Source organism: Cherax quadricarinatus, chromosome 4, assembly GCF_038502225.1.
Source record: "Cherax quadricarinatus isolate ZL_2023a chromosome 4, ASM3850222v1, whole genome shotgun sequence".
Lineage (NCBI taxonomy): Eukaryota > Metazoa > Arthropoda > Malacostraca > Decapoda > Parastacidae > Cherax > Cherax quadricarinatus.
In genome coordinates, this window is record NC_091295.1 from 19,916,341 (window position 1) to 19,940,324 (window position 23,984).

General features: G+C 41.0%; 2 protein-coding genes across 4 annotated transcripts in view; one reads left to right on the plus strand and one right to left on the minus strand.

The window, feature by feature from the left end:
* The window catches only part of bcn92 (LYR motif-containing protein bcn92), a 165,966-nt gene that overhangs the window by 83,089 nt on the left and 58,893 nt on the right, over positions 1 to 23,984 (plus strand). Inside the window, exon 2 of one of the 3 annotated variants that reach the window (XR_011393298.1) lies at positions 4,155 to 5,270. The exons of 1 other annotated variant lie outside the window; for it this stretch is intronic. The gene's annotated coding sequence lies outside the window, so the exon portion shown is untranslated. Of the gene's footprint in view, positions 1 to 4,154; positions 5,271 to 23,984 lie in introns of those variants that run through there. One more of the 3 variants, XR_011393297.1, reaches the window with a different exon arrangement.
* The window catches only part of LOC128684172 (apolipophorins), a 183,518-nt gene that overhangs the window by 16,806 nt on the left and 142,728 nt on the right, over positions 1 to 23,984 (minus strand). Inside the window, exons 8-10 of the mRNA XM_070095041.1 lie at positions 21,881 to 22,281; positions 20,663 to 20,825; positions 20,276 to 20,513 (exon numbers count right to left, since the gene is read on the minus strand). Of these exons, the coding sequence (XP_069951142.1) occupies positions 20,276 to 20,513; positions 20,663 to 20,825; positions 21,881 to 22,281 (802 nt within the window). The remainder of the gene's footprint in view (positions 1 to 20,275; positions 20,514 to 20,662; positions 20,826 to 21,880; positions 22,282 to 23,984) is intronic.

Here is a 23,984-nt window from a genome sequence, read left to right on the forward strand (position 1 = left end):
GTTATTTGACTGCTAAAATAACTCAAAACATTCTTTGAACTATATGTACTGGTATGGGGTAATAACAGTTGCATGTTTCTGGTAGAGGAAGATTTACCAAGGTGGTGTCAGTGGAAGTGTTGTTTTCATATATTAGTTTACAGGTTGTTTTTCTCCTAAGGTGGGAGAAAGGTTGAGTAACACATTTTTGTTGTGGTTATGGTAAGTGCTATGTGCATAGTTTACATTCAATTTGTGTTATTTTATGTGCCTGTGGGAAAACTTTGTCCACTGATACTGTAAGAGGGAAGCAAGTGTTTAAAGATAAAAACTATGTCAGAAGAAGAGTCTTTAAACTTTTTAGGCTTCAGGGAGGAAGGTAATAATTCATCAGTAAACATGCCTGTTAACAGTGAACGTGACAGATCACCTACTCCAGGTGTTACAGAAATAGAATGGATGAGACTGAAATTAGCTGTGCTAGAGGCTGAAATGAAATTAATGAAAGCTAAAGAGGAAGAGTGTCAAAGGTTAGGAGGTTCAGAACCAGAGCCTGAGCAGTACTTTAACATAACTAAAGCTGCAAATTTTGTCCCTAAGTTTACAGAGAGTGACCCAGATAGATATTATTCTTTTTTTGAGAAGACTGCTTTGGAGCAAGGATGGCCCAAACAGAAGTGGGCTACCCTAGTATGCACACAACTTGTGGGTAAAGGATTCCAGAGAGTAGAGACTCTGGAGGGGCAAAATTTTTCTGATTATGATAAGATTAAAGAGGAAGTATTGCTTGCCTACCAAATGATACCTGAGAAATATAGACAAAAGTTCAGGAATCATAAATTTCAGGATGGGCAGACCTTAACTGAGTTTGGGAATGAGAAACTGTTCCTTTTTAAGAAATGGGTTTGTTCCAAAGGAGTTAATAAAGACTATAACAAATTAGTAGATCTGATGGTTCATGAGGAATTGTACAATACAATCCCTGTTGACCTCAGAGAGTATCTTGAGGACAAAAACCCAGATAATCTTTCAGAAGCACTGGATCTAGGTGACAGATTCTTGGCTCGCAGGGAATTGGTAAGTAAAAACAGTCATGCTGCTTCTGAAAATTTCCCCACTCGTTCTAAACTTTATTCCAAGTCCTATGGTCATAAAGGTAAGTGGGACAAGAATTTTCAGGGACAAATGAAGGCTGAGGTGCCCTCTAAAATAGAAGGAAAAGGTAAGTCAGCTGGAGTTCAAAGTTTACCTAGACAATCAGATGTTTCAGGTCCTCGAGTAAACAGTACTAGTCCTACACCAAATGGTAAAAATACCTTAGAGTTTTATCTGTTACTACTGTAACAAAACTGGACACACACAAAAATTTTGCTGGTCAAGACGGCGAGATCAGGAAAGGGAGGAACCATCCCAGGGGACCCTAACTGCTAAGATACATCCAGTTGCCTGCATTAGGTCTTCAAGGCAAGGTGAGGAGGAACCTTTGGATCTAGACCCCAGGATGTGTATATTTTCTAGTAGGTCCACAGTTGGTTTGCAAAAGGATGTAGGCAGAGTTGAGAACATATTGTCCTTGAGAGATGGATGTAGCACCTACTCTTTGCTACGTGCTGGAGTGCTGCCAGTGTCTAAGGATACCTATACTGGGGTAGGCATATTGTTGAAGGGTATTACGGGTTCAACCATAAGGACACCTGTACACAAATTATGGGTAGAATCTGCATACCAAGTTGGCTATCTCCCTGTAGGTATCTCAGATGAAATTCCCTTCGAAGGGGTCGACCTCTTATTAGGGAATAATGTTATGGGCCTGTTAGACAGTGAGGAACAACTAGTTTGGGGGAAACCAAGTCCCAAATGTTGGGGGGAAATGGCTAGGAAAACCCTGCCAGACCTTCTCCCTGATGGTTCCACCATGAGAAGTATGGCTCATGATCATGCTACCAACAGTCTTCATGATATTTCTCATGAGGATGGTGAGGGCTTAAGTTTGGTAACTCTTCTTTCTGATGTTGAACTGCAGTCAACTGAAGAAAAGGATGTTCCAGCCAGAGCTGACTATGAGTGGAGAATGGATCAGTTAAATAGTGTGAGAGAGGCTGCACCTACTAGGGTGCAATTAATTTCTGTGCAGGAAAATGTAGCTGTTGCTGAGGAAGAGATTTTACAGTTAAATAAGTGTTTTCATTTCAGGGAGGAAACTCTTACAAAGAATTCACCTCTGTTTGCAGTATCGATGGAAGGAGAACAAGGGTTTTGTCCCCAGGTGATGTCCACGGTTTCTAGGCATTTCTTCTGGTCTCAGCTGTGGGAGACCTATCATGTCTCTCAGTTTATAGGGAGACCTAGTCAAAGTATTAAACCTGTTCCCCTTCAGTCTATTTCAGCACCAGGTGAACCCTTCAGCAAGCTAGTAGTAGATGTACTTGGTCCATTCCCAAGGACCAAACTGGGAAATGATTATTTACTCACAAATATTTGCTCCACTACCAGGTACCTGGAAGCAGTCCCTCTGCATAAGATAACAGCTCGTGTAGTCTTAAGGGCTTTGATGAAGTTCTTTTTCCATGTTGGTTTTCCTCAAGCAGTGCAAAAAGACCAAGGGCCTAACTTTACCTCAAAGTCTTTTAGAAATGTTTTGAAGGGATTAAAAGTAGAGCCTCAGTGTTCAACTGTGTATCACTCTCCATCTCAAGGGGAAATAGAGAAATTACATCAAACCCTCAAGACAATGATGCAAGCCTATGGTATAGACAATACTAACAACTGGGATGAGAGGATCCCTTTCTTTGTATTTGCTGAGTGGGGAAGCACTCTGGAATCTCTGAGCTATTGGCTTGGGTGATGCTCCCCCCTCGGAGCTTTTTCTCAGTTTCAGACACTGTTTGGCTCGTACGAGGTGGATGGTACCAGTGAACGTGCCCATTAACCAGACCAGGATGATGATGTGGGACCATAATGTGGACCATAATGCTCTGGAGGCTGGAGAGGAAGTGCTGATGCTGGAGCCAATTCATGTGAAAATCTGTATGGCAAGTTGCTGTGAGCTGAACATGTTGTGGGGGCAGTTCCCAGAGGTTAGATATAAAACCCACACACCTGAGCAGGAAGAAAATGAGTATAGTGTACACAGTAACCGGTTAAAGGGTTTTAAGTTATATCAAAAATTCAGAGAGACCAGCGTTTTAATGGAATGTAAAGGGCTGCAAAACAGTAATCTGTATGAAATAGCAAAAGCATATTTAGGAAATAACATGTGTGTAAAAGATTTTGGGAAATGCATGCTTGGGTTTAATGAGAAAAATGTTGGAGAGTTGGCTCAGCCACCTTGGAACCTTATAAAAGTTTGAGATGTCAGTAATGGGGAAAAGTTGAAACTCCATGAGGAAATTGTTAAGGAAGCTGAGCCAATTCAACAATTTTTGTGTGGGAAAAATCTGTATGAAAAATTGGATATGGAGGAAGAAGTGAAATTCTTCCAACACCAGTTTGTAGTGCTTAGTGAGAGTCAGTGGGCATTCCCATGCTTCATGGTTCCCAAATTAGATGGCACCCTGGGCATAAACACTGACTACCACAAAGTACATTTAACAACTAAGGTTTACAGGATTAGAAAGATTGTTACTGATGCAGTAAGAGATGCAAACATTTTAAATAAACTAAAACATGGGGTAGGAAGATGTGATTTCCATGGCCTGTGTTCCAGTACCATTTTCATGTGTGTAATGCAAATTGTGTTCATTGTGTGCTTAAAATTTGTGTGTGAGATGGAAAGTGATGGTATTTGTGTAAACTTGATGTATCCAACCTGGGTGCAAAGAGATGTCTTTGGTGTTTGTTGTTGCACTGCGAGAGGTTGCAGAACTGTTACTATCTATGAACAACCTTCTAAGTTTAAATGTCAACATTTTACCACAGGAAAGAAAATTTTCATTTTGGGGCTGGCTATTCAGCATTTGTATATGCCTCAAGATTTCTTCATCCTGTTCCTGTGTATAGTGACTAAAATCAGACTCTTAAGATGGGCTTTGTTCCTACAGCCTTTTAATTTGGAAGTTAAATATATAAAAGGCTCAGAGAATGTGGTTGCTGATGCTCTCTCTAGATGTTTCATGTAGATGCATGGTGTGTACTTTGTACATAGTGTTTGTCATGTGCTGACCTTGTTTTTGCAGTGGTGAACTCTCGGCGAGCCTGAGTACTCTCTACGTGCTCTATATACAAAACGGCCCGACGATTTGCCTTTGTGGTCCCTTGGACCCCTCCATGTTCTATGTCAGCCTCCTCTTCATAAGTTTGGAGGATCTGTGTGGAGTAGGACCTCGGAAGATGGGCTTGAGTGCCTGACCATGTTAAGGATCGTGAGTGTTGACTGGAAGTCTCACTGTTTGGTTCGGCCACCAAGTGAGAGACGCCTTGACATGTTTTGTGAAGTTTCCTGCCTGGTGTACACCTGACTGCTCTGGGTTTGGCTCTACTCTCGTCTCCTGATCAGGAACATGCCACCCTGGAGTACCAGTTGCTTGCTGGATTACCGCAGCAGAGGCACAGGCCTGTTGGTGCAGGCTTTCACAGTGGACATTGTGTGCAATTCTTGCATTGTAATGTGTATTGTTTTTAAAAGCCACTAAAATTGTAAATAGTTACACTCTTGAGTATATGGGTATGGTTAAAATGCTTTTCTAAAAAAATTCTGCAATCTGTTGTAAATAACAGTAAAGTGAAGAGTAGTTATGGTGCTGGGAAATATGTAGCATTTCTAGTAGTCTTGCTTACCGCCTTCAGACTTAAGCAGTATACTTTTACTAGCCGTATCCTGAGGGACACGGCTAGCTTTTGTGAGACTTTGTCTGGAGGTGGGGGTGTTATGGGGCTATAGGACCCAACATGTATTTATAAATAACAGTTACTCTGGAATACCTAATTATATTGAATTGATGGGGACTTAGCTCTAAATGTCATAAGGACTGATCACCCTTAGGACTGAGAGGCAGCTGGGTCAAGCCTTTTTTCTCAATATAATAGATTATACTATAGACACACAAACACACAATTTAAATAAGTAGTTTATGAAGTTGTATTTCTTTTGTAAAAGTAAAATTAAGGTGTAGTAGAATTGTGCTAACTGGAGAATTGTGCTTGGCAACAGTCTTTTGTTTTGGTGGGTGTGGGAGGAGCTTAGCTAGGCTCCTCCCTCCCCCCCTCTCTCTCTCTCCTTTTGTTGACATGGAGGTGGCAGGACCTCTGGGTCCTTTTTTCTATCTTTTTGGGGCATTATGTGTGCTCCAGGGGTGAGTTTTTATAACTAAAGTTGTGGCCACTATACCCAGGGTGAATAAAGTGTGTCAAAACACTGGTTAGCCCAGAGTTAGTGAAGAAGAGAGAAGGACAAAGTTGCTGAGATGCACCATGTGGGAGACCAGCTAAGGAGTGTGTAGATTTTTGTTTTGAAAATGTGAGGCTGTGACTGTATCTTCTGTACATATCTATTTAGAATACAGTTATATTTTTATAGTAGTAGTTTACATAACCTGTGAAGAGGGCTGGTGAAAAGATATCAGAGACACTCAAGATGATCAGCCATGATCAGATAAGGCCATTAAGTAAAAGCTACCCTATACTAGAACATGTAGTGAGAACCTTACTATCAAAGTATTAAGACATACCAACGTAACAGTGGTATTTACGCATCGGCAATTTTGCCCACTTTACTCTCTACTTTTGGCCCATTCCACTGTTCCAATCACTCAAAGTCATAGCTGCTTTGCTAGTAATCTTCTATTTTATTGAATGAGTACAAGAAACCACTCATTTACCTATTTTAACTACCCAATAAAGTGATCAGAAATTGGTAATTTGGCCAATTTCACACAAAATTCAACAACTGCCAATTTGAAAATAGGGTTCAGAATAAACAATGTAGACATTCCAGGGACTAAATAAACATTTCCTCTGCTCCTAAGTCACGTCTCCAGGCTCTTCATATTATGTTTGCTTTTCATTTTGAATTTTTATTCACACAAAAAATAGAAAATTTACTTTTATGCATACTACTGCATTATTGTAATAATTGTATAAATAATGTCAGTGCATTCCTAAATGTGTATTAGACTGGCCATTTGGATGCATACTGGATAAGTGACGTCATTTGTGTACTCTGGAATATCAGCAAAAATCGAATATTTCTGCTACTTTGATCTGAGTTTCTAGCTAATTTCAGTCCTGAAACTAATATATCTTCCATTCTATCAAATGAGACCAAGAAACAGAGAATACAACCATAAAAACCATATGAAAATACACTGCAAAGTCACTGTTTTAAACCAAAAACATGGTTGAAGTTTTTTCTCATTATGCACTGTGTGCTGCAGGATTATTTTATATGGTGCATACTTACTGCACAGACCCATTATCTCATATCTAGGCCCAAATTTACTGCTCCCAGCTTATCTGAATGAGCTGAGCTCAGCTCGTGGCGTCATACTATGGGACCGACATAAGAACATAAGAACGAAGGAACACTGCAGCAGGCCTACTGGCCCATACGAGGCAGGTCCAAGTCTCCTACCGGCTTAAGCCAATGCACCCAACCTAGTCAGGTCAGGTCACCTTGACTTAAGGGAGGAACACGGCAACCGACCTGGTAGCACAAGCTATCAGGTCCAACTCACACCCACCCACATCCACTCATGTATTTATCCAACCTATTTTTAAAGCTACACAACGTTCTGGCCTCTATAACTGTACTTGGGAGTTTGTTCCACTCATCCACAACTTTATTACCAAACCAGTACTTTCCTATATCCTTCCTGAATCTGAATTTTTCCGACTTAAAACCATTGCTGGGAGTCCTGTCTAGGCTAGATATTTTCAGCACACTATTTACATCCCCTTTATTTATTCCTGTCTTCCATTTATACACCTCAATCATATCCCCCCTAATTCTACGTCTTTCTAGAGAGTGCAGATTCAGGGCCCTTAGTCTATCCTCATAGGGAAGGTTTCTGATACATGGGATCAACTTTGTCATCCTCCTTTGTAAATTTTCCAGAGCATTTATATCCATTCTGTAATACGGTGACCAAAACTGTGCAGCATAATCTAAATGAGGCCTAACCAAGGATGTATAGAGTTGAAGAACAACCTGAGGACTCCTATTATTTATGCTTCTTGATATGAAGCCAAGGATTCTATTAGCTTTATTGCGAACACTTATGCACTGTTGTCTTGGTTTCAGATTACTGCTAACCAGAACTCCTAAATCTTTTTCGCAATCCGTAATATTAAGATCTACATTATTTAGTTTATATGTGGCATGGTTATTGTCCTGTCCAACATTTAGAACTTTGCATTTGTCTATATTAAACTGCATCTGCCACTTCTCCAACCACTGCATCAGTCTATTCAAATCTTCCTGGAGTGCTCGAATGTCCTCGTCAGAATGAATTCGACGGCCTATTTTGGTGTCATCGGCAAACTTGCCGATGTCGCTCTTTATGCCCTCTTCTATGTCGTTTATGTATATTGTGAACAGCAGGGGGCCCAACACTGACCCCTGTGGAACACCGCTCGTGACGCTTCCCCACTCTGATTTCTCCTCATTTATGCAAACTCTCTGCTGCCTATTTGTCAACCATGCCTCTATCCAGGAAAAAATTTCTCCTCCTATTCCATGTGCCTTAATTTTCCTCAATAGTCTCTGATGTGGGACCCTGTCAAAAGCCTTACTGAAGTCCATATACACAATATCATATTCATTACCATGATCAACCTCCTCAAATACCTTAATGAAAAAAGTTAATAAATTCGTAAGGCAGGAACGCCCCTTTGTAAAACCATGCTGAGATTCATTGATTAATTTATGCTTTTCAAGGTGGCTACGAATTGCCTCGGCAATTATTGATTCCATAAATTTTCCCACTATGGAGGTTAGGCTTATTGGTCTATAGTTCGAAGCTAAGGACCTGTCACCTGCTTTGAAAATAGGTATCACATTTGCCATTTTCCACTTATCTGGCACCATGCCAGTTTGTAGTGATATGTTGAAAAGATTAGCTCCTCTTTACATTCCTTTAGAACCCTTGCATACAGTTCATCAGGGCCTGGGGATTTTTTAGGTTTTAATTTATCTATTTGCCTAAGGACCATGTCACTTGTGACCCTAATCGTGCACAGTTTATTATCGTCCTGTTCCACATAATTTATTATTTCTGGAATATCGCTGGTATCCTCCTGTGTAAAAACTGAGAGGAAGTATGTGTTAAAACTTCTACACATTTCCTTATCACTGTGAGTGAGCTGACCCGAGGAACTTTTGAGTGGGCCTATCTTGTCCCTGATCTTACTTCTGTATACCTGAAAGAATCCTTTTGGGTTAGTCTTCGAATCTCTTGCAACTTTAACCTCATAATCTCTTTTTGCTTTTCTAATTCCTTTTTTTTATTTCTCTCTTTAACTGAATATATCAATTTCTTAATTGCCCCTCCCCTCTTTTGATTTGCCTATATATGCCTCTCTTTTGACCAATTAGATATTTTAATCTATTGTTCATCCATTTAGGATCATTTTTGTTTGATCTGATTTCCCTATTTGGAACATAATTTGACTGAGCAGCTAGAACTATGCCCTGGAAAGCGTCATATCGGCAACCATCACCACCTACCTGACCCTTAGTCAGGTCATTCCAGTTCAGCCCACCTAAGTAATTTTTCAGTCCTATGAAATCAGCCAAGCGGAAGTCAGGGACAGAGACTTGATTGCTATTATTAGGGGAATTCCATGATATATTAAAACTGAGTGATTTGTGATCACTTTCCCCAAGCTCATCATTAACCTCAAGATTATTAATTAGTGTTTCCCTACTGGCAAGAACCAAGTCAAGGAGGTTATTTCCCCTAGTTGGCTTTGTCACAAACTGTTTTAAAAAACAATCCTGGATCGTATCAAGAAAGTCACCTGACTCTAAATTTCCTGTCAAATTGCTCCAGTCAATCTGTCTATAGTTGAAATCTCCCATTAGCACAACATTTTTGTATGTAGATGCCTTACGAATTTCGTCCCATAGAAGTTTACTGCACTCCCTATCAAGATTTGGGGCCCTGTAAATCACACCCAAAATTAGTTTTTCTTGGCTCTCGAGAAGCTGTAACCAAACAGATTCAGTGGCTGACGCTTCTAATTTAATATCTTGTCTAACACAACAATTTAAATTGTCTCTGACATACATCGCTACTCCACCACCTTTCCTGTTGACCCTGTCAGTGTGGAATAATTTATAGCCTTGTATGTGACATTCAGAGGGCATCTCTCTATCTTTCAGATTGAGCCAGGTCTCTGTTATAGCAATAATATCTATGTTTCCTGCACTTGCAATTAATCTTAGCTCATCTATCTTATTTCTTACACTCCTGCTATTAGTATAGTAAACCTTAAGGGAGCTAGTCCCTTGCTGCCCTCTGCTGTCCCCCTTTGTTTGCTGACCTGATCTATTGTTTTTATTTATAACTTCATGCTGAATGCCTTTTATACATTTACTGTTTCCAACCCTAGTGTTGCAACCTGCTTGTTTCCCACACACACCCATACCTCTATCTTCCATCAGTTTAAAATCATAGGCATTTCACCAATGGCCTTCTCAATCGAGTCTGCAAGTGCTACCACCCCAGCCCCAGAGAGATGTACCCCATCCCTTGCATACACATCATGTTTGCCATAAAAGCTGTTCCAGTTGTCAATGAATGGGATTCAAAGCCGTGATACAAGTAGGTACCTACTTATTGCTAGGTGAACAGGGACAGCAGCAGGTGTATGGAAACATACCCAACATTTCACCCATGCCAGGAAAATGGTTGGCATGTTTCCTTACACCTGCTATGTAGATTTAACCCAGGATAACTCAAAGTCAAACAATAAAACTTATTTCCATGTTTCAATAAGTATTACACCTTGAAACAATTGTAATATCATAAATTTATCTTATAAATACAGTGGACCCCCACCTTACGATGGCATCACCTTACATTAAATCCACCATACGATACATTTTAAGGCAAAAATTTTGCCGCGCCTCACGCTAAAAAGCTTACCTCACGAGATTCCTCCGAGATGTGTCCCACGTGTGGCCTGATCGTGCCTCAGCTGCCCCGTGGGTGCCAGTGTTTACAAGCCAGGTAGTGCGGTCGCATCCACGCATACAATCGGAACATTTCATATTATCACAGCGTTTTTAGTGATTGTACCTGCAAAATAAGTCACCATGGGCCCCAAGAAAGCTTCTAGTGTCAACCGTGCAGTAAAAAAGGTGAAAATTACTATGAAAATGAAGAAAGAGATAATTGCTAAGTATGAAAGTGGAGTGCGTGTCTTGGAGCTGGCCAGGTTGTATACCAAACCCCAATCAACCATCGCTACTATTGTGGCCAACAAAACGGCAATCAAGGAAGCTGTTCTTGCAAAAGGTGAAAGTTTGTTTTCGACACAGAGATCGCAAGTACTCGAAGATGTTGAGAGACTGTTATTGGTGTGGATAAATGAAAAACAGATAGCAGGAGATACCATCTCTTAAGTGATCATATGTAAAAAGGGTGGGAAATACATACTACCATGCCACAATCAGCTGTTGCTGCACCATGGTCAGCTGTTGCTGCACCACAGTCAGCTGCTGCTGCACCATGGTCAGCTGTTGCTGCACCACAGTCAGCTCCTACTGAACCACGGTCAGCTGCTGCTGCACCACAGTCAGCTGCTGCTGCACCACGGTCAGCTGCTGCTGCACCACGGTCAGCTGCTGCTGCACCACGGTCAGCTGCTGCTGCACCACGGTCAGCTGCTGCTGCACCACGGTCAGCTGCTGCTGCACCACGGTCAGCTGCTGCTGCACCACGGTCAGCTGCTGCTGCACCATGGTCAGCTGCTGCTGCACCACAGTCAGCTGCTGCTGCACCACGGTCAGCTGCTGCTGCACCACGGTCAGCTGCTGCTGCACCACGGTCAGCTGCTGCTGCACCACGGTCAGCTGCTGCTGCACCACAGTCAGCTGCTGCTGCACCACGGTCAGCTGCTGCTGCACCACGGTCAGCTGCTGCTGCACCACGGTCAGCTGCTGCTGCACCACGGTCAGCTGCTGCTGCACCACAGCCAGCTGTTTCTGACCAACATGACTCATCCCGAGCCTGTCTGTCTAGCCTGAGCGCCTCAGCTGGACTGCCATCATTGTTTACAAGCCAGGGTGGCCGGTTGCATGCATACATTCGATACATTTTGTATTATTCCATTGTTTATAGTGCTTGTAACTGCTAAATAAGCCACCATGGGCCCAAAGAAAGTTTCTAGTGCCAACCCTGTGGTAAAAAAGGGTGAGAAATATGTACATATATGTACTATCATACAACGGTCAGCTGCTGCTGCACCACCGTCAGCTGTTGCAGCACCACAGTCGGCTGTTGCTGCACCACGGTCAGCTGTTGCTGCACCAGTCAGCTGTTGCTGCACCACGGTAAGCTGTTGCTGAACCAGGGTCAGCTGCTGTTGCACCATGGTCAGCTGCTGCTGCACCACAGTCAGCTGCTGCACCACCGTCAGCTGCTGCTGCACCACCATCAGCTGCTGCTGCACCACAGTCAGCTGCTGCTGCACCATGGTCAGCTGCTGCACCATCGTCAGCTGCTGCTGCACCACAGTCAGCTGTTGCTGAATCATGGTCAGCTGCTGCTGCACCACGGTCAGCTGCTGCTGCACCACCATCAGCTATTTCTGACCAACATGACTTGTCCCGAACCTGTCCATCCAGCCTGAGCGCCTCAGCTGCACTGCCATCATTGTTTACAAGCCAGGGTGGCCGGTTGCAAGCATACATTCGATACATTTTGTATTATTCCATTGCTTATAGTGCTTGTAACTGCTAAATAAGCCACCATGGGCCCAAAGAAAGCTTCTAGTGCCAACCCTGTGGTAAAAAGGGCAAGAAATATGTACTATCGTACCACGGTCAGCTGCTGCTGCACCACCGTCAGCTGTTGCTGCACCACAGTCGGCTGTTGCTGCACCATGGTCAGCTGTTGCTGCACCAGTCAGCTGCTGTTGCACCACGGTCAGCTGCTGCTGCACCACGGTCTGCTGCTGTTACACCACTCCCAGCTGTTGCTGCACCACAGTCAGCTGCTGTTGCACCACGATCAGCTGCTGTTGCACCACGATCAGCTGCTGCTGCACCACGGTCAGCTGCTGCTGCACCACAGTCAGCTGCTGTTACACCACTGTCAGCTGTTGCTGCACCAGTCAGCTGTTGCTGAACCACAGTGAGCTGCTGCTGCACCACAGTCAGCTGCTGCTACACCACCGTCATCTGTTGCTGCACCACGGTCAGCTGCTGCTGCTGCACCAAAGTCAGTTATTGCTGCACCACGGTCAGCTGTTGCTGCACCACAGTCAGCTGCTGCTGCACCACAGTCAGCTGCTGCTGCACCACCACCAGCTATTTCTGACCAACATGAGTTGTCCCGAACCTGTCCATCCAGCCTGAGCGCCTCAGCTGGACTGCCGTCATTGTTTACAAGCCAGGGTGGCCGGTTGCAAGCATACATTCGATACATTTTGTATTATTCCATTGCTTATAGTGCTTGTAACTGCTAAATAAGTCACCATGGGCCCAAAGAAAGCTTCTAGTGCCAACCCTGTGGTAAAAAGGGTGAGAAATATGTACTATCGTACCGTGGTCAGCTGCTGCTGCACCACCGTCAGCTGTTGCTGCACCACAGTCGGCTGTTGCTGCACCAGTCAGCTGTTGCTAAACCACGGTCAGCTGCTGTGCACCACGTTCAGCTGCTGCTGCACCACGGTCAGCTGCTGCTGCACCACGGGCAGCTGCTGCTGCACCAAGGTCAGCTGCTGCTGCACCAAGGTCAGCTGCTGCTGCACCACAGTAAGCTGCTGCTACACCACTGTCAGCTGTTGCTTCACCATGGTCAGCTGTTGCTGCACCAGTCAGCTGTTGCTGAACCACAGTGAGCTGCTGCTGCACCACAGTCAGCTGCTGCTACACCATCATCATCTGTTGCTGCACCACGGTCAGCTGTTGCTGCACCACAGTCAGCTGGTCCTAGTGGCATTAAACCCTTCAGGGTCCAAGGCCAAAATCTGAAGTGGTGCTCCAGTGTCCAAGAAATTTTGAAAAAAAAAAAAAAATTATTTTTTCTTACAGAATTAAAGAGTATATTTTTGTGAAGGTAATAAGACAAAAAAAAGTTTTTTCTGATCAGTACTTACCGAGATACAGCGGTGGGAAGTTGACCCAAAATGACCGGGTGGCGGCAACATCAGTGACTTCCGCAAAATCCCATTTTTTTATTTTATGTTTTTTTTATACTTTTTTCTTTTCTTTTCTAATGTTTTTCTTTTTCTAATAACATTTGTGGCCTGTGAGATCAATATAATGTATATTGTGTAAGTGTACACTCATTGTATTCAACACAATAACTGCACTAATTTGTTTATCATTATATTGCTTACAAAACTTGTTTACAAGTTTATTGTATTTATTTTATTTATTTATTTATTTATTAACAATTTGAGCACACATACAGAGGTACAAAAAAAAAATACAGATAAGAGCAGCATGCCAAAGCCACTTATACTATGCATAGCATTACGGGCTGGCTTAAAATTAACTTAAGATTAACTAAGCAATGATGAAATCAGTGATAAAACATTAATGTAAACAGATTACTATAAAGTACAAGTGAGTATTACAAAGACAGGTCATATGGTTGCATGCATTATTGTACATTCAGTCGTATGGAGAATTCTGTTAGGTAGTTTATTTAAAAAAATAGTAAAGTTAGATTGGGTTTTAGGTTTAACATTTATGTGATATAATTGTGAGAAACATTTAAGATATACAATTTATAAGGTTGAGTTATTCAGTATTTATTTGGTTTTGGGTGAGTAAGTGATCTTTGAGAAGAGACTTGAATTTATAAACAGGTAGTGTTTCTTTTATATTTACAGGTAATGAATTCCAGATTTTAGGGCCTTTCATGTGCATTGAGTTTTTGCATAGTGTGAGATGGACACGAGGAACATCAAAGAGTGATCTGTGCCTTGTGTTATGGTCATGTGTTCTGTTGAGGTTGGCAAGGAGATGTTTGAGGGGAGGGTTAATATCAGAGTTAAGTGTTCTATGTATGTAATAGGTGCAGTAATAAGTATGGATGTTTTGTATGGTGAGTAGGTTTTGTGTATTGAATATTGGTGGAGTGTGCTGGCTGTAGTGAGAATTTGTTATCATTCTAACTGCAGCCTTTTGTTGGGTAATTAGTGGTCTGAGATGGTTACTTGTTGTTGAGCCCCATGCACAAATTCCATAGGTGAGATAGGGGTAAATAAGTGAGTGATATAGGGCCAGGAGGGCTGACTGTGGAGCATAGTACCGTATCTTCGATAGTATGCCTACAGTCTTGGAAATTTTTTTAGAAATTTGTTGAATATGTGTATGAAATTTGAGTCTATTATCAAGGTGGATTCCTAAGAATTTTCCCTCTGTTAGCTTTGTGATAGGTGATCCGTTTATCATTATGTTAAGAGGGACATCTGTAGCTCTGTTACCAAACTGAATGAAGTAGGTTTTGTCAATGTTTAGTGTAAGTTTGTTAGTCCTCATCCAGGTAGATATTTTCTGTAATTCGGTATTTACAGTATTGGCTAGCGTGACTGGGCTCGGGTGGGAGAAGACGTATGTAGTGTCATCTGCAAATAGTGTGGGTTTGAGTAATTGCGAAGCATTTGGTAGGTCATTTATGTATAGGAGAAAGAGAAGAGGGCCAAGGACACTTCCCTGTGGGACACCAACTGTAATTGGTTGTGCAGAAGAGTTTGCCCCATTTGCGTACACATATTGGCTTCTGTTGCTGAGGTATGACTTGAGGTAGTTGAGGGAGTGCCCTCTTATGTAAACAAAATGATGAAAATATTTGTGCGGTTATTGTGTTGAATACAACGGTACCATATGGTACAATGGTGCCATATGGTACAATATGGTACAATGGCACATGATACAATGGTACCATATACAATGGTACCATATGATACAATGGTACCACATGGTAGAATGGCACCATTTGGTACAATGGTGCCATAGGGTGCAATGGTACCATATGGTACAATAGCATATGATACAATGGTACCATATGGCACAATGGCACATGATACAATGGTACCATATGATACAATGGTACCACATGGTAGAATGGCACCATTTGGTACAATGGTACCATACGATACAATGGTACCATATGGTGCAATGGTACCTTATGGTGTAATGGTACCGTATGATGCAATGGTACCATGTGGTACATTGTACCATACAGTACAATGATACCATATGGTTCATTGTACTGGTTCATGCTATGACTGGCTTTGACATGTGCAGGCAGTCTGTTCCATTCCTTTATTGCTGTACAATAAAATGTGTTTGAAGCCTGGCCACTTACTGTGGGTACTACAAAATTGTGCTCTCTCCCCCTAATAGGTTTAGAGCTCCCCCATGATTATAATAATAATAATTATCTCCCCCTAGTACTATGATTGCTTTGACATAATTGGCAGCAAGATATTCTGGACACTGTTCATGAGCAATTTTATAAACTTGATTTAACTTCAAATTGTTTTACTCTGTCTTCAACATTCAGCATATCCAGGTGTTGTAATTCATCCTGGCCTTATCTGACATTTTTTTTGTAGGGTTATCCTAGGTAATTTACACTATATAAGATAGTTGTACTTGTGTGTACCTGTGACTTAATGAACTTAATTGAACTGTATATATCATTGCTTAGTTAATCTTAAGTTAATTTTAAGCTTGCCCATAATGCTCTGCATACAAGGGGCTTTTGGCATGTGTACCCAGTCACTATATTTCTTTGTACAACTATGTATCATGTCCAAATAAAAAAAAAAAAATAAATAAAATAAATAAATATGGTACTGTTGTATTCAACACACTAATATTTTCATTATTATTTTGGTTACAATAGTTGTTTACAACAAAAATATGCAAAAATGTTGTATATTAGTAATGTTCTATTATATATTTACAAGTGTACAGGAACTTTACGTGTTCCTTGAGGTGGATGACAAAGCACTTTGTCTCGGAAACTGCGGAGTCAATAGCTAGCTTGTGTCGCCACTCACTCAGTCTTGGCTGGTGTCTCATGCCACCAACACCTATTGACCATATGGTACACGGTATATGTTACAGGGTGCCATATGGTACATTGTACTATATGGTAAAGGGTACCATGCAGTACAGGATAACATATGGTGCAGGGTACCATATGGTACAGGGTACCATATGGTGCAGGGTACCATATGGTGCAGGGTACAATATGGTGCAGGGTACCATATGGTGCAGGGTACAATATGGTGCAGGGTACCATATGGTGCAGGGTACCATATGGTGCAGGGTACCATATGGTACAGGGTACCATATGGTACAGATACAGGGATAACTATAGAAATAAGTCACCCTGACTTTTTTGCGTTATCCTAGGATTTTATACATATGCTACTATGTATGATAATCTATGTAATTGTATTTCTGTACACCTGAATAAACTTACTCAAGTGCATGTGGCATCATAAGTAAGTTTATTTAGTTATACACAAACATGGCACCATTGTACCATATGGTACCACTGTACCATATGGCACAATGGTACCATATGGTTCAAAACCATAGAATTCGTCTTCAGCTCCACTTCCATCTGTCTTAGAACTGTAAGTTGTGAAGAGGAGAGTCAGAATTCGCCCGGAGAGTGAGTGGGGAGTGAGAGCATCTTGCCGCCAGGCACTATGAACAAAGCTACTTTGCCGGCGTTCCCACAATGCCATGTGGGCGTCCAGATTTTTTCTATGGTGTGCACACTGACCACCCAGACCCATTCTCTTAGATGTAGGCCTACCAGCCTTCTCATGCTAAATTTGATGGCGCTAGAATTTTGGCATAGATCTACGGTTTGGACCCTGAACGTTAAGCCGTAGATCTACGGGACGGACCCTGAAAGGGTTAAAAGAAGGGAAGTAACCCCGGAAAAGGACGTGCTACCTGAAGTCCTAATGGAGGGGGATTTCCCTTCTAAACATTAACAACTTCCTCACTCTCCCCTCCTCCCATCCCATCAATCATCACCAGATCTTCAATAAAGGTAAGTGTCAGTTTGTGTGTATTAAAATTAATATTTCATGTGGTAAAATTTTTTTTTTCATACTTTGTGGTGTCTTGCACGAATTAATTTGATTTCCATTATTTCTTATGGGGAAAATTAATTCACCTTACGATAATTTCAGCATACGATGAGCTCTCAGGAACAGATTAATATCGTAAGGTGGGGGTCCACTGTATATATTTTAGTGGTCTTGGCAAACAGGTGTTATGGACATACAGAAATTACATCATGTTTATATAACCCAGGATATTCCCTCAAACCTATTTTTTATTATTTTAACACTATGGCCATCTCCCACAGAAGTATGGTGACCTGAAAAAGGAACACCTTCAACATCATTCACTCTGTATGTAAAGTAAAAGGACACAAGTGCAACTAATGTGACATTTATTGTGGCAACGTTTCGCTCTGCAGGAGCTTTATCAAGCCATTACGCTAAAGCTCCTACAGAGCGAAACGTTGCCACAATAAATGTCACATTAGTTGCACTTGTGTCCTTTTACTTTACATATTGTTGGTAATTCTACCAACTTTATTACAATCATTCACTCTGTCTTACCAGAGGCAAGACAATGAAAGTCAATGTGACCTATATATTTTTATAAAAAAAAAAAAAAAGTGTAGAACTTCAATTTTTTTGTGATGGTAGATTTAAACTTTAGGGCAAATGTAATATAGGAGAGGTCTGGAGACTTTATTAATGAACAGATGATAGGTTGCTTTAGTTGTTGGAATGCATACAGTCTTTATTTTGGATTTTATTTTTAAATTGGAATTTGTCGAATTGTAAAATTTTTTGCAAAATTATCGACTAATGTGAACTTTATAGGGTAGTTCTGATAGTTGAATGGGTGGTTTCTTGTATTCAATTGATAGAATGGCAGGCAATAGTGAAATTAAGAATTTGGTTGAAGTGAGCAATGGAATTGGCTTAAAATAAAACTAAGAGCAGGTGAAATTGCCAATACACTACTTAAATTATGCCCAGACTGCCAACTTTAAGCCTGCACAATTCTGAGTTTTCCACCAAATTTCATATTTTTGGTGTCATTACTTTCTAAAAATGATTCTCAACCATTTCAGAACTTTTTTGTTAAATTCCAACAATGTCAGATCTTTTAATTTTGGGGTCCCAACACTGAAAGGATTAAAAGGGCATATTCTTCTTTCTTCTTTCAACACACCGGCTGTATCCCACCGAAGCGGGGTGGCCCAAAAGGAAAAACAAAAGCTTCTCCTTTTACATTTAGTAATATATACAGGAGAAGGGGTTACTAGACCCTTGCTCCTGACATTTTAGTCGCCTCTTACAACACACATGGCTTACGGAGGAAGAATTCTGTTCCACTTCCCCATGGAGGTAAGAGGAAATAAACAAGAACAAGAACTAGTAAGAAAATAGAAGAAAACCCAGAGGGGTGTGTATATATATGCTTGTATGTGTAGTGTGACCTAAGTGTAAGTAGAAGTAGCAAGACGTACCTGAAACCTTGCATGTTTATGAGACAGAAAAATGAACACCAGCAATCCTACCATCATGTAAAACAATTACAGGCTTTCGTTTTACACTCACTTGGCAGGACGGTAATACCTCCCTGGGTGGTTGCTGTCTACCAACCTACTACCTATGCCAAAGGGCATATATTTGTTCTAAATAGACCCACAAAAAATACAATTAAAATAAAAAGAAAACTTATGCTTTTATTGCACGTTGAGGTTGGCAAAAAAAATGATCACTTGTCAGCAACAGCCGTGTGAATGTGATAAGCTGTGCTAAATTATGTTTTTCACTTTATGTTTTCAGTGTCTAACATTATGTACATTAATTTCATATGATACTAGATGTATTTCAAGGTGACTTTGTACTTAAAACATGGGAAGATGCTTAGCCCAATACAGCCTCAAATGGAATATACAATATTAGCCAGATTTGAGTTCTGGTAGTGGGAAGTACAGTGCCTGCACTCTGAAGGAGGGGTGGGGATATAGCAGTTTGGAGGGGCATCTGAACTGAAGTATTAGCACTCCTCTGGCAAGACAGTGATGTGGTGAGTAATGGTGAAAGTATTTCTTCTTTTTCAAGTCATCATTCCTCAGTGCAAGAAGGCCGGTGTGTTAAAATAATATTAATTGGCAGAAATAATTGTTTTTCCTTATTTCTTTTGATTGTTTTTGTCTTCTAGCATATGTACAAGAAAATTTTATTATAGCATAATTAATTCAGTATGTAATATCTCCTGAATCATGGAAGTAAGTTCCATGGCTTTCTTGGGTTAACCTGCATTAAATTACTGGATACATGAACTGTAACATACTTTTTATTGCCCATAACATCTGCTTGCCCTCAAGACACTATGTACAAAGAAGTCTTATGATATTACAATTGATTCAGAGTGTGATACCTCTCAAAACATGGAAGTCACATCATTTGACTTTCTTAGGTTATCCTGGTTTAAAATTACACATATTTTGAAAGGTCCTCCTTATGTGCCTGGAAAATTTGTGTACTCTCAAGACCACTGCAAAAATATATATTATGTACACAAGCCTGAATAAAAAGAAACTTACAAATATGCAGAGTGGCATATCACACACCCTGTTTACACGTCCTGATAAGTCGTCATTATTCATGATGCAATGCGTGAACGAACCTGGCCCTACATTTCTTTTCTGAGGTGTGACAAGGTGACAGGACACCCAAATAGTTGATCTGATGCATTAAATGGTGGCCCACAACAGAAATGAGGTGTACAAAAATTTGCTGTATATACATGTACATCATTCCCTGTAACATAGGTCATCCCCAGTTTAGGGGCTGAAGCATGAATGATTTTTTTTTCAATGAATCAGCCATATCCCACTGAGGTAGGGTGACCTAAAAAAAAAAAAAGTTCTTCTTTTTAAATGTAGCAATATACACAGGAGAAGGGGTTACTAGCCCCTTGCTCCCGGCATTTTAGTCACCTCATACAACACGCATGACTTACAGAAGAAGAATTCTGAATTAAATTTATCATACAAATATTATTTTCAGGACATGTCTAACAATATCATTGCTAGTATATTTGAAAACAAACCTTTGGAAGGTCCTGATTATCACAGCTCACAACAAAAGCAATCCGGACTGATCCTGGTCGAAAGGGAAAGGTGCTCACTGCTCTTAATCCTTGTAGGAGAGAACCCTGAGCACGCTCATTGTTCCATGGCTGTGTGATTCTGAACTGTGAGACCGATGTTAGGAATGATGCTCCAAATGTGTGGTACATCACATCACCACTTCCTGAACCATATCCCAGGACACCAATATATATGTCACTGTGGAAAACCCTTTAATGAATTATCTTTTTGATATTCAGGGATAGAATGTACATTTGTTTTGGTGTTAAACAAGTATTAACAAATTTCATAAGAGAAGCAATAACATATTATGTAGGTAATATATAGTAGACCACATATCCCCTCACCTTAAGTTCTTTCCATGGGCAATTCTCTCCAGAACTGAGGGTAGGGGACGAATCAGATGTTGGTATATAAAACTATCACATTTATCCTCGTTCACCAGCATTAATAAATCAAGCTGTTGTACTGGTGACAGTGGCTCCTGATAGGTCAGAAGACTCTCCCCACCTGACAAGTAAAAGGAAAAATGGATTCTAATGACCACTGGTTTGGGATTAGTATAAAGTTGGTACCACATTAGGGAGGAGCAAGGCATGAGACTGACTCTTTCATAGAGACAGGAGCAGTGTTATACTTGTGACGTCCCATCTTCAGTAATTAATTCATCATATAATTTGTTTAAATTTTAATGTGGGCAATTATTCATTGCTTAGCAGTGATTGATGGTAAAGGAAAAAATAGGTACAAGTGTTGAGGACGAACTTAATTGTAAAATGAAGACATCACAGTTGGAGCAGTAAATAGGTTTCAATTAACAAGTCATAGAGAGAACATGCATTACAGTTGTGTCACAGAGATGGGCAGACAAAACAGGCATGTCAGGGTATTGAAGGAGAACCTGAAAAATTACATCAATGTATTCTCTGAATGGAACACTCAGATGTTCGACTGTTGATGCAACCTGGCACTTATGTGGCACAGGACCCACCATCATGAGAAGACTGTTACTATACACGTGTAATTTCTCACAAATGACAGCAATAAAGGGAGGATAGCCAATTAGTCATTAATGTGACCACTGATATTGTCAGAGATCCCATTGGTGCTGGACTAAGGTCAGAACATAAATCAGAAAATGGCAGCCAAGTAAAATTAGAGCTTCGTGAACTGCAGAAAAGTCTGTAAGTTGATTTCCCTGAATTCAGCATGGCCAGGGACTATAAAAGATGACTATTTGTGCTTTTAGAGAAAAATGACACAGCATTTAATGTGATTAGTGAGAGGATGTGAGGCAACAAAGGTCTAGAATTCTGGCTATTGTCCACCAAGTGAGACTATAGAAAATGATACGGAAACCTCTATATTACAGTAGTACAGTATTATATTCACGGGGAACTGCTAAACCCATAGGGGTAATACAGTACCTGGGAAATAGGTGATCAGATCTGATCTAAGGAAACTTCCAGATTATATTTAACTTCTTGACATAAATTGGTGAAAGTGAAATAAAGACATGAAGTTTAGTATAATTGGAAAACCAAAACAGATGTTTAATAACTAACCACAAAGTTGCGGCAGTGCAAAATTAATATCTTGCTCACTACACACTGTTGAATATGCAGCCATCACATCACACAAGGCTGCAACTTCTTCCATGGAGGCATCAACAATGTCATCTTGATCACGAGTGAATGGAAACAGGATATTTAAAACACTGATCTTATCAGGTGTGATATGGTAAACTGATGCATTTTTACTCTTGTTTACATCAACTAATAGTTCACTGTCACTGCCCTGTGCTGTGCTGTACATAAAGGAAGAGGTATTCACAGCTGCAACAACACCTCGAGTGATGTCCACATGAATGTCTGCTTTAGTTTGGTTTAACTTGTGTTGCAGAGATGCAAGGTGTTGGTTGCAGGTATCGAAGAATGGCATAACATTAACCGCTTCATGGCATGAGCTGAAAATTAAAAAGCACATTAATGAATCTTTAGAGAGCAATCAAAACAAAACTTAAGGTGCATCCCATATGTGCTTTTCTGAAAGTTAGAATGCTCTAAGGAATATAAAAGCATGATTTCATACAGGAGGGGTAGTAGAAATTTAATTAATAGTGAAGAAAGGAAATAATGTAGCATTAGTTTAATGGTGATGAAAGCAAGAGTAGCAATACAGTGAACTCATTAATTAACAGGCTAATAATGGAGAGGGGGTGCATTTTATGGCCGATTGTCTGTAACTTCCAAATTATAAAATTAAATTTTCATGATGAACATAAACAGACAAAATTCTGAATCAGTGGACTTGATCCACAGATTCAGAAGAATAATGGATATTAACCCTTTCAGGGTCCAGACGCCAAATTTCAAAGTGCACACCAGTGTCCAAGAATTTAACCCTTTGAGGGTCGACAGGCCCTCTCCGAAACTCGTTCTCAGGGTCGGCCAAATTTCAAAAAAAAAAAAATTATTTTTTTCTTATGAAAAAATAGAGTTTTTTTTTCTAAACATTATAGGCTAAACAAAAAAATTTTAACGTCAATACTTACCGAGATATGGAGGCCTGTCAGGCCTGGTTTTATCTGAGAAGTGAAGCATACGTAACATTAGCACAAATCGATTCACTGGCATTATATCACTGAAACCTGGTGTTGCAATCAGGGGGTCTGTTGACCAGTATGATTTCACTTTGTGCTTATACACATGTGGCATAAGCATTATTGTGGCAAAGAAAAGATACATCTCAGCCACAGTTGCCTCCTTCCACTGGTGTAGACGTGATTTTGGTGAAAGTAATGTGTTTGCCATGGTGTACTCGTAGTATGTGTTGCTTTCCATGACAATACTTTTCATCAGTGGTTCGTCAAAGAATAACTCGAAACATTCCAGTTCAGTGGCATTGTTCCCAAGTGCACAAGATGGCCGTATTCCACTTTGGCTGTCATCAAACTGGTGGGGATTTGGAACAAAATTGACAGCTTCCTGCCAATCCCAGGTGCGGTCTGCTGGTGGGTACTGGACAATGACAGGTGGTTGTGGTTGTGGAGGCTGTGGTTGTGGAGGCTGGTGTGGTGGGTGAGTGGGGGATGGTGGCCTTTGTTCTAGATCAGCTGAGGCAGCGGTGTGGGTGGCAGCATGGCCCACTGCTGGTGCCTCACCGCCGGCACCACTACCACCACGCACATTTTCCATCCCAATTGCAACAGTATCTTCGTCATTTTCACTGTCTGTTCCTGTTGTACAGCCACGGGATGTACTCCAAGATACACTCCTTCCCCTTGGTATAACATATGGCACACTACCAGAGCGCATATATCGTCGTATATACTGACGCTTCACTGGGGAATATTGCACTTCACTATCACTACTGGAACTAGTTTGAAGAGCTTGTAGTTCATATTCACTATCACTATCATCACCCATGCTCTCATCTGAGTCTGGGATTTGGGAAAATAGAAGTTTCCTCTTGGGTTCTGGAACAACTGAACGTGAACAAGAGGGCCCAGCACCAGAGGTGGAAGGCTGAGGGTCGTCTGGGTTTTCCTCACTATTACCGATATTATGGTCATTAGTTTCGGTCAAAACCTCACTAAAACCACGAAACTCATCTTCACTGGCACTTCCATCACTATTAGAACTGTCACTGGGGAACAAAAGTGTCCCA